The 11,779-nt window shown below is 35.4% G+C and overlaps 1 protein-coding gene across 1 annotated transcript; it reads right to left on the bottom strand.

The window, feature by feature from the left end:
• Positions 1 to 233: 233 nt before the first annotated feature.
• Positions 234 to 11,025, bottom strand: LOC122033509 (ER membrane protein complex subunit 1-like). Its single transcript, XM_042592548.1, has 12 exons — positions 10,866 to 11,025; positions 9,843 to 9,970; positions 9,616 to 9,678; positions 6,680 to 6,801; positions 6,465 to 6,580; positions 5,568 to 6,378; positions 3,390 to 4,106; positions 3,094 to 3,315; positions 2,882 to 2,977; positions 2,587 to 2,781; positions 2,306 to 2,419; positions 234 to 701 (listed from the first exon to the last, which is right to left on the bottom strand). The coding sequence occupies exons 1-12, from the start codon at positions 10,958 to 10,960 to the stop codon at positions 441 to 443; spliced, it is 2,940 nt and encodes a 979-aa protein (XP_042448482.1). The 5' UTR covers positions 10,961 to 11,025; the 3' UTR covers positions 234 to 440.
• Between the last annotated feature and the right edge of the window lie 754 nt (positions 11,026 to 11,779).

Below are 11,779 nucleotides of genomic sequence, written 5' to 3'. Positions count from 1 at the left end.
AGCGGCAGCCAATACCCAACCCATAGCATGGGCCAGCTTGAGCTCAGCATTGAGCCAACTCGTGCAGTGGCCTATACTACGGTAGCAAAGGCACGTCACACCATTCAAACATTAAAGAGCGAAATGACTCGTTTCTTAGAACTGAAGATATTGCATCCATGGGAAGGCTTTCCCTTCGCGAAGAGCTGGAGCAACAAAGTCGAGCACATATTGTGACAAGACACTATTGTCGCTGAAGATCAAGATCACGAAATGTTACTACTGATCCAGAAAACCAAATTCAATGTTTTCTAGATTAAAGAATCTGCTGGATAGCCATTGTAAGTGGCTCGTATAAAAAAAAATCGATCTTGTAACATCAAGATGTAAACAGGAATCTCCAACTAAAATGATCAAATTACTCTACTGAAAACCAGGGTAACCCATCAGTATAAGACAATTCACCTCCACTTCTCTCTGAGCTCCTTTTTCTCAGATAAGAACCACGTCACAAAAATGGCAACAACTAGTGCAACGATCGTGATGAGTAGAAGAGCATAGCTGAAGTCTTCAGTAAGGGAATCGTATGTTCTTGATGGAGCAATCCTGGTGAAGAAGAGATCTACGCCGTAGCAGAAAACAAGTGTGGTTGACTCCAACTTGGCAGGGACAGTCACTATGTTTCTCAGGCCTTCCACTTGAAGAGAATGCGTAGCGTAAGACTGTGATAAGATCTTCAAATCAATGATCCATGCTTCGTAGATTGTAAATTATCTTATTTGAAATATTACACAGTTGATATGCAGGTCAAGTAACAATCAAATTCAAGAAGTAAAACAAGTAGAATAATGAAAAACTTGAATTTCAGATAGTCGCATAGTAAGAGACGCGATCAGAAGCATATAGATGGCAGCATAAAAACACACACTAATAAGACTAAACAATCCAACTCGAACTGGTAGGGTAATCAATTAGTATATACTATAAAAAAATAGAATTCCATATAAGGTATGGTTATTATTTGCAAAGTAACAAAGAAGAACAAAATAATGATGTGGTCTGAATATTGATTACGCATTACAGTTTACCCGCATTAATACATAACAATTTTCATTAACTTTACAAACATAAAATTCAAAAATTCTTAAAGATTGGAAACCCTTTTAAAAAACAAAAAAACAAAAGACACAACAAGATATCCGAACCAAAAAAATTAGATTCCAAATTCTATAATAAAAATATATTTGAGTTTGGATTTAGGTATTTAAATACCCTAAATGACAACAGATTAGAACAAGTTTGTCTTAAAACCTAACTTCACCCATGGACACCCATATGAAATATCCATCAGTACCCTTATAATAGATAAAAGCCTTAATGGCATGGTGATCAAGTGCGTTTGCAATGATGACAATTTCACATAACCAAAACCTCAATAATATTCTCTCTATTAAAGTCTCATTATCATCGTCATCCAGCTATGTTGTCCCAACTGTTTGGAGAAATCCACAATAAATTTTCTCATCGCTTGAGCTCAATGTAAGGTTGTACTGTAAGTAATATTCAAATAAAGTTATTTTTTACTATGCTGAATAATATTTTCTTTGGTCTCCCTCCACGTATTCCTTTCAACTCTTATTGCAGCAAAAGATTCATTCAGTGCGAAGTTTGAAAGTTTGTTCCATGGTTTTCAGATCCTGAATGAAACAGCAAGGAGCTAGTGGTGCTATAATAGATTATCAATGTCGTGTTGGCAAACAATAATCATTAGCGGAAAAAGAAGAAAAATGGCAGAGTGAAGCGGAAGAAAGGAAATAGTTACGCAAGAAAAAAGGAAGGAGAAGTTGCGGAGCAGAGGAAGAAAAGAAGATGCAGTGAGTGCTTATCTATCTCGCTTGCACTTGCATTGCTATATCTCCAAAACAAAGATGAGGAATCAATCCTACATTGTGTCTACTAGTGAAATCACATGTTGCCCTACCGGCTGCATCTCATTTCAAAGAACAAGATGAGGCATGATGAAACCTAGCTGATAACAAGGAAGAACACAGTTGTGTATCTGCTTCTAGCCTTGAAGAGGAAGATGAGTTGGTGAGTTGACCCTCAAATGGAATGAGGAGCATCATTCACATTACTTCTCTTTAGAAGTGGTTCCAATGTCAGGTTTATGACAGTTCTAGTCAGTTGATGAATGAGATGATTCAATCATGACAACGGAGACATCACTGTTTTAGTATGTGGAGTTCAGTTTCTTATCATCATTTAAATTTAATAGGCAAAAGGGTATAAAAGAAAGTTGGAGAAGAGAATTGACAAAAAAAACAACCTGTGGAATGATTGGCAAAGAATCAGTCAACGGAATGATCCCTTCTTCCTTCTCTGCCGGTGTAGGATTGGCAGAACGCCTGGGATCCAGAAACCGTTTATCAAGTGCCAATACCTGAAATATAACAAGGAATGAAGTTGATTGAGAGACCACATTGATTCCTAAGAAAATGTCGAAAAAAATTCTAAAAAAGATATTCTTGAAAACAATTGAGAATATTTTTATGTTCAAGAGTACTCTCTAGATGCGTAGACAATTGAGGCTGCGATGATTATACTAACCTGATCGCTTACTGTACCAATGAGAAGTTGTTTGGATGTTATGCCCTTTGCTGTGGATGTCACTGCCATGGATTTTACAGAGTGGGTGAAAAAGTACGACTGTGATTTGACAATCACATCAGGTCTAGTGTATGAAGAAATGGGTGCTGTCAAATTATGCTTTCCCAATACAAGCTTCCAAACATCTCTATTGTCCTGATGAAAGACGTGAAAAATGCAAAGAAAGGAAAAAAAACACTCATAAACAGAAGCAAATAATAGAAGTAAAACATGTTAAATATAAAGGGAGACATACTGAACGGGATTGATCATATATCTCAATAACGGACATCTCATATCTGTGTGCTCTAAGATTGAAGTAGTGGTAGACGACCCAATTCTCACTCATGACCTTCAAGAGAAAGACCAAACAATACAAGTGTCAAGTGTATAGTTGCTCAAGATCATAGTTTGGAATGCAAATAGATAAAGAAAAAAATACTCCCATTGAAAAATAGTATCACTTACAGCATGAACAGGACCTTGCGCTCCATGGTGAGATACACGGTGCAGAATACGCCCACTGACAGTATCAATTAGGTATGCAAATAACCAAGCTTCTTCAGGTGCTGCAGAACCAATGTACCCAGCAGCTCTAGGAGTGACGGTAGCAACAAAAAGTATATTCTTAGACACATATTTGTACATCACATCCTGATCTGATGTAACCTTTGCTTGAGTATGAACTATCTGAAAAAAAAAATCATTAATTCACATGGTACATAAACAACTAAACAAAGTCAAAGTGATAGGACAAGTTATACCTCATTCATTTTCCTTGTTGCAGTTGCAACAATCTTCTCAGACTCAGAAGGAATGATAATGGACCATAATTCGTTAGCCCGAAAGACAAACTCATTTTCAGTGCTTTCAAGTGAATATCCTCTAATTATGTTTTGTTCTTTGTCAACCAAATACCAGTAAGTATTTGGAATCTCATGGTGGAAAATTTTCAAACATTCAGATGCTCTTGGGTATAGATGGGCATCTAAGTTCGCATCTATTATCAGATGGAGGCGTTGTTCTGTAGAATCTGTTAAAGGCAAAGGCATTATCTGTCTCACAGAGTGCTCAAGCATTAAAGACTTCTGTACTTTCCCAGTGTAAGAATCAATTATTGAGAAGAAACCAGGTGCATCAGAGCTATGCCCACATCTCCCAGCTACAAGGACACTTGGATTCTCATGCATTGCATGATGATGAGGAATCTGCCACTGCAATAGACTTAAAGCAGCAGGATTTCTACATGTTTCAGATCTATGATAAGTGGAAAGTAAGACAGACCAAACAACACGACCATCTCCAGTGTGCAATGCCAGAACTTTCCCAGCTCTAGTTAGCACAATAATTAGCTTTCTAAATCCATTATGATCTCGTGTCATCTTACTTTTCTGAGAACTCTTTAGCCTAATAGCTTGTATTTCAGCCACCTCTTGAGGAGTTGCAAGCATGAGCGTACCTTTGATTTTGAGTAAATGGCCCTTTCACAAGCAAACAAAGTAGAGATGATCCATTTAGTTTCCAGTCGAGTATAATTAGTTAAACCACATACTTCATGTAATTTATGAAAAAGGTGTTTTTTGCAATTATATATATGCATTAGCAACCACAAAAGATATAAATAGGAAGAAATAGAATTTAATCTGCCTATATAAATCTGCATAAATATCACGGCAAACAAGCCAATTAAAAGGGAAAAAAAATGTAGGTAGTTGCCAATCAAGATTTTACCTGCACAGATACTAATGATTTAGCTTGTATGAAAAGGTCTGAAAGAATGAACAGGGTTAATAAGCTCAATCCATTGAATGGCATGGTTGTGATGCAACAAAATGTTATGTGGTGCGAACTATCAACTTGTACAAATAACAGGTAGGTTAACCAAAAGTTCAGTTGCCTAGATATGTTACATAGGAGAAAGTGCGTGTATAGATTTGTTTTCACAATAGAAAATCTAGGGTCGACCTCTAGAATCTCTAAAATTCAAGCCAGATTTAGCAATTAGAATTCAAAAAGAAATTCAGTTCATGTCATTCATATCAACATTTCAAAAAAGATCATTCTTGAATCTTCACACAGATAAACAGTTCTGTGAGCTAGGCATCCCTTTTACATAGCTAAAATCATTAAAAATTAATGTACCTAACAAAGTTAAATAGTAGCCAAGCGTACCAACCAAAAGAAAATTGGACCAAATGAATAGCTATTCAAAAGTCTTAACAGTTGAAATTTCTAGAACGTGTTCAAAATTACCTTAAATTTTCCAAGACCTTCCTATTCCCACAGGCAGGCACAGATGGCCTTCCACTAAACTACTAGTGTCAGCTACTAGTGTCAGCAAGTGAAATCCTATCATTTCTTGCTCAATGGAGGATCAGTTGGATCCAATGGGAGGTCTTAGGAGCATATGAGAAAGTAAAGTACTATCAAATTTCTCTACTGCAAAGTAAGGTGAGCTAAGAAGTGTCAGAGGTGTAAGAGGAAGAAAGGTCAAACCAAATACTGGTTCTGTAACTTATTAGATTAATTTTACTAAATCAAGTATACATTAAGAGAATGTAGTATCCTCCCAAAATTCATGTTTCTTTTTTTCTTTTGCTGAACTAATTGTTCCCTATTTAGATTACTCGCTAAAATCGATTGTACCATAAAAGGAAGTCTGGACCAAAGAGCAACACTGAAACGGGTATTATAAGTTATTTGACTACAAGTAGCAGGAACAACCCTTGCCATGCTAAAAACATTTAAATAGTATTAATGTAAAGCTATAATAAAACTTAGCAATCTATCCAGGGAAATCACACTCCACAGACCACAGCAGATGATCCGCAATTATGGAGGTTTTTTTTTTTTTTTTGCACAATTATTGTGAAAGTTTCCACAGACAGTGTGATATATGGCAATGATTAGTGAACTATGGTTTTTAAATGTCAAAAGTGTACCTTCAGCCACTCAAAAAGGTTGTGTTCCACCCTTGCAACTGAAACACCTTCCTTCTCAACAGGCAATTCAGATGTAGTGGATTCAACAATAGATGCAAGCCCATCTTCCCTACTCCAGACAATCTCCCCTTGTTGTACCAATAATAGTGAGTGATCTTCCATAATTACCAATACCCGAAAGCCATGAGTTCTATCATTTCGAGTATAAATATTAATGAAAGCCTTCTCGACATTTCCCCTGTGACTGTCCAACTGTAAGGTTTCCTTAAGAATCTCATTTGTTAAATCATTATTAAATTTCACCTTTAAGCTAATTCTAGATCCATCATGCTGCAACATTGCAAAAGCTTCTTGTTCCTTTGATAGAGAGAGAGCATTACTTATTATGACTGATGGATGGTTAGTTTTTTCAGCAACCTCCAGCTGATTAATGCCTTTAACTCTTAACAGAATGATTGATGATGAAATACTGATTGCAAGCATGCCATTGAGCTTGGGAGGCAATAATCTAGCCTTTCCAACAAATTCAGGAACAAGATCGGCAAAGTGCATCTGATGGAATTCAATAATTCCATTTTTGAAGCTTATGGAAATTAAGGCCGATCTGCTTGCATCTAATGCAACAATCATATCTTCAAAAACAAGAGATGCTTCACCACAAAAACCACCTTTATAAGAATTTCTGATTTGCTGCAGCACCTCCCCAGTTTTGTAACTGATATGATATGCAGTAAATTCAGAGGAACCAACAAATCCTAAAGCATAAATGTTATCACTATCTTGAGACCCAGAAACATGCTGAATTGCTAAGCTGCAACAACATACACAGAAATGCAAATCAAACTTCATAAATATATAAAGTAGACAATTCAAAAAGATCTAGAAGTAGGCACATACTCATTGACAGAAAATTCTTTTCTCCAAACAATTTGACCATCGATGCTCGATACAGCATAAATTGAAGATCCACCAAATACAAGAATCAAATTATCTTTTCCGGTATTCATGTTCGACTGCATGTTTATTGTTTTAAATTCAATTTCAAAAGACTAATATGTCTATCATTCATTTTATCCGGTATTAGATACTAGATATCACACAACTTTACTTACTGGAAGATACAAGAAAGATTTTGTATTTGTCGATTCTTGAAGGATGGCCTCCCATGCTATTTGACCATCAGGAAGGTTCCATGCCCTTAATATGCTCCCTCCCGAGGAAAGAGTAATAACGTCTGAAAGACAAAAATCAAGAATATCCTAAATAGAAATCTCATACTCAGCCATTACATGGTTCATGTGGATGAAAAAATAAGTCAGAATGAGAAAACAACTTTATTCTCACTTTTTCCATGATAGGATAAGAAATTCCTGATGCATTAACAATCACAGTGCACCAACCAAAACTATCAGGTCATCCTTCTTATGCTGGTTTCAGTCCGGGCAAATAATTACCAAACGACACCAAGAATTAGTTCTAAGGGTCAAAAAGAAGGTTTAGGGCTGTGTTTCCTACAAGGGAAGAAACAACTAGGGTAGGGAAAGAAAGAGGGTGGGGAAAAAATACTTAGGGAAAAAATAGGAAATATTTTCCCTACTTTGGTTTCCTAAGGAGGAAAGAGAGAATGCAAATTTCCCTTCTCACCATATTAGGAAAGAAGAAAGGAAACATTAATTTCAAGAATAAATTATTTGAAAACACAAAAAAACTAATTTCAAATCAAGAAAAAATCATCATTTTGTCAAACTGGGGACTAAATAGTTCCCTTTCTGCATCCTTCTCTACCTCTGTTTTTTCCCAAGCAAAGAGCCGAAAAGGCTAAAAAATGGTATGGAAAATGGAAAAGATATCACCACAAATAATAACCAACTTTCAAATAATGGTGGTACTCAATTACAAGATAAAATACTTTCACCCTATGTTCTTTGAAATAGCCATGTAATAATAATGGATCCCAAAATAACCCAAATCTACTAATAGCCTAATCAACAAATCCAATCCAGACAAAATATCAGCAAGGGAATCATAGATTCACAAACAATAAGCAAACCAGGGTTGGATAGCATACCACGAAATGTGTATTGCACTCTTATTTGCATTCTTTATTGAGTCACACGGGAATTTTGCAGTAATTAGTCTTGACTATATGATTTGCTATTTGAGACATTCAAGTCGAGAAAAGCTTACACCACAAATGGTTCCAACATGACATGATCAAAGATGACTAAGTTGATATAGTTACAAGACAGTGGACTAAAAGAAACACAAGCATATGATTGATATTAAAAAGACAATGACGGCAGAAAATTTTGTAAAATTCATGTAGAAGGTAGACCTTACTTTTTCAGCCTAGGTAAAGCATGACATAGACGTCAACAATATTCTTGACTACACACTATTAGATGGGAAATAAATTATTAAATTCCAATCATAAAGAAAAATTGCAGCGTGTCATTACATTTATGGTTGAAAAACCAAACGACCCACCTCCAGCTGTTGCATGATGAACCAGATATTGTGGAATTGTAATCACTAACCACGTGTAAACATGTCCCCCATATCACATTTCATTTCAGTCCCACCACATTGACCACATAAGATTTGAAAATAAATAAATAAACAAGCAATTTTCCTCTCTCAAGGCTTTCTTGAAACTGAACTAAAATGCATTGTAATGGGTCCAATTTGAGCCAAGGAAAAGCCATAAATTTAGGTATTATAATCCTCAATCCCTCATCGCGTAGTTGAAGCATCACCCTCAAACTCACAGCATGCTCCCTGCATATGGTTTCAAAAGCTCTTTAATCATGCATCATCCTTGTAGGTGATAGAATGTATCATCTATAAATCTTGATAGTTTATAATTTCTGTTTTTCTCCCGTGCTAATGCAGCCAAGGGTTCACTAATTGAGCCAGTTTAGTTTATTTCTTGACTAATTTTAGTCTCAAGAGTAAAAGGGTTTCATTTGCATCATCTGGATACTAAGATTAATGATTGTGAAAATTTAGCCTATTTAGCCTCTATAAAGTTTAGTTTCTTTCTTGCCTCAGACAATAACCTGGGTTCATTTTTATTGTGTGTATATGGGTATACGAAGCTATTACATGCAGAATGAAACCATATTTGAATAAAATTAAATTTCACTACTTATGTTTCCATACACCAGCATGAGTCCATCTCTGTTATATATGTTATTTGTCAAAGAAAAAGTTTATTGAACTAGAATTTAGTTGGGCTTAAGTATAAATTAGGATTCTAACCAAGATTATGATTTTAAGAAAGGTTAAAGATGTTCAAGGGTTACATTCAGAATGAATTAGTTTCTGGCATATTTGTGCATGGAAACTATTTGTAAAAATGATGCTACATAATTATCCAGAATAATCAAGGATGAGTTGGTGGGGGTGTGCAATGTAACATACAAGGCATCATTCCTTCCAGGACTTAAATTGCCATTTGGTTATCTCATACAAGGAACAAACATCCAGCAATTACAGAAATGAAATTGACAGTTGATGATTCCATCAGTCACCTTTGGCCTGACATCTCATCAACATAACAATCCATAGGAAGAAATTTTATTAGAGAACTAAGTTAAAAAATGCAATTTGATTGAATTTGCGAACCATAATTAGATACAGTTTTCAATGGAATGTTTGTAAAATCCTTATTAGCTATTATGAGTTACAAAGTTTCTGCGTTGTGTATAGTATTTAAATAGAATCTCATAGTAGTTTACAACATCATCAAATTTGATGAAGGCTGACAATAAAACAAGGAAAAACACTTGTCATTCTAACTAAAAGGGTGCCTGCTTGGTGCCACCAACTTTAAGCCCAAGATTGTGGCAAAGAACATATGCATCTCAGACCAAAATTTCCCAAATAGAAAAGAAAATATCAAAGTACAAAAACAGCCAAGCATAAAGCTTGCAAGCATGATGGCACTTTTTAAAAACAATAAATAAAAAGTACAACAATATCAAAGGTGCAAATTCAAAGATAAACAATCAAAACACCAAATCATCAAATAGGTTAAGATGATTACATTTCCCAAGAGCAATGTCAATTTGGTCAATATGGTCATTTTTTCCAAGAACATGCCTCCAAACTGCAAAATTCAACCAATTGTAATTAATATGAGAGAAAAAAACAATTATTGTCATAAGTAATAAGTTACAACAACACAAACTTACATACCTATGTAACTGAACACAAACAAATAAGAACCTGGGTGCTTAACAAATTAAAATTCATAACAGAGAAACAACTTACATATATTGCCTGTACGGAGATCAAGAGATGCAAAAACATTCTCTTCAGTAGATACTACAACACGTTTTCGCCCTGTCTTTTGAGTGTGGAATACAGCATGTTTTACTTTTCCAATGTACTTCTGATGCCTGTAGTGTTAGAACAAGCATCTTAGTTTACTGAAAGAGTCACAACAAATAAAGGAATCATTGTTTGGCCTAACACTACTGTCACTCACAATGTTTGAAGCAACAGAAAGCATAATTGGAAGAAATATCATACTTAATAGTAAAAGACACCAACAGATGATCTAATGCTTGAATTGATATGAGAAGCAGTGGAGGGTGTGTCGGGTCTTAAATAACCAAAAATCCCTTAATGTCACATGGTTTACTGTAATTTTCCGTCCACATCCAACATTCATTTCTTCAATTTATACAAACTTACCATTCTAACCAGATCACGTGGGAGAAAACAGTTAAGTGATTTCTGTCTGTTCTTCCACTAATAAAGCTGTCTTTTCTTTCCCAAATATTCAGAAAGGATATAACCTAACGGATAACACAAAGTAATGACCACGAAAATATTGCAATTATAATTCCAGTAGTGATAATCAAAGAAGAATATCCTTGACTTCAATTCCATTTAAACAGCACCGACCAAAACCATATAGAGCACTGTACAAACAATAAATACATCTAGAACCATGCAGGGACACAAAGAATATCTTACTAAAATTTCATCAAAATTGGACTCGATCATCTTTAATCAGGATATGTATATGCATATTCACTGTGAGCTTCAAAATCTCCAAGTTCAAAAAATAAACGCATCGAAAGATGAAGATCCGGCAGGAAAAATTATTGAATGAACATACTGAACTTCTAAAGAACACATTTCAGTTGGTTCAAAGAAACAAAATTGTTCCGATCAAGGCAAAGGAACCATAATTAAGAAGCGGTCCAGAATTTGGAAGAACAAAGGGAGAAAAACAGCTGAAAACGATGACGACGGAGAAGATAACGAGAGGGCGGATCTACCGACCAATCTGCCAGTCCGACTTGGTCTTCGTAAAGCGCCGATGAGAACGTAGATAGGAGGAGGAGGGTGAAGACCCGTAGACAAGCCCTAATCGCCATGCCCGTCCACGGCCGGGGCTCCAACAGATCTGCAAACACGAAGTCTCCTTCCAAAGGCGACACCAGTATCTTTACTAGTCCCCTAACGTCAGCATTGTGATGGGCCTAACAATGGCCCATATAGTTACGGAGCTATTACTGAGCCATACAAGTGAAGTACCAGGTATTTTTTTTCGAATTGTGATCCAGAAACCATGATTCAATCTCTAATAATAATAAATTTATCAGAATTTTTTTCCCCACGTAACTAAAGGATATTAGTATTATGGAGTATTCATCATTTACCTTAGTAGTTGGTACCAGAATAAATTTTATGGGACCTACTAAATGAATATGGATTAACTAGGTTTATCATTTTTTACATGAGAATGATAATTTATCTAAATTTTAATAAAAAATAAAATATATTGGACACATGTATATTTTGCCCCGTCAAATATACTTGGCAGTGATAATGATGATCAGTAATTGTCAAATTTTTATTGCAGCTAATAGAGTGAGATCCACATTGGGCCTGATATGAAATCATTTCTTCTTATATTTTAACACATTTTAAAAGTCAAAATAAACAATAGATAGCATATTTGAACTTCTTGCAACATCAGGAATTCGCAGGAACTGAAATGGGTGTAATCTGAGGTCTCTAGGTCCATAAGTGGGTTCGGTCAAAATTTACTGATGGACCTGGAGAGCTCCGATTGTACCCATTTCAGTTTCTATTCATAGTTTATTTTAGCTTCTCTAAATGTACTAAAATGTTATCAAAAAATTAACTAAATTTTAAATGTTGTTGATGAAAGAGGAGATAGGAAAGAGAAG

Source organism: Zingiber officinale, chromosome 11B, assembly GCF_018446385.1.
Source record: "Zingiber officinale cultivar Zhangliang chromosome 11B, Zo_v1.1, whole genome shotgun sequence".
NCBI lineage: Eukaryota > Viridiplantae > Streptophyta > Magnoliopsida > Zingiberales > Zingiberaceae > Zingiber > Zingiber officinale.
This window is presented reverse-complemented; position numbering and strand designations above follow the sequence as displayed.

Bases quoted from the DNA above. Each gene is read 5' to 3' on its own strand.
- LOC122033509 (XM_042592548.1), bottom strand. From the start codon at position 10,960: ATGGCGATTAGGGCTTGTCTACGGGTCTTCACCCTCCTCCTCCTATCT. The intron at 9,971-10,865 runs GTCGGTAGATCC...CTAACACTACAG, and splicing joins CAAGTCGGACTGGCAGATTG to GCATCAGAAGTACATTGGAA. The intron at 6,379-6,464 runs GTATGTGCCTAC...ATGTTGTTGCAG, and splicing joins AAAGAATTTTCTGTCAATGA to CTTAGCAATTCAGCATGTTT.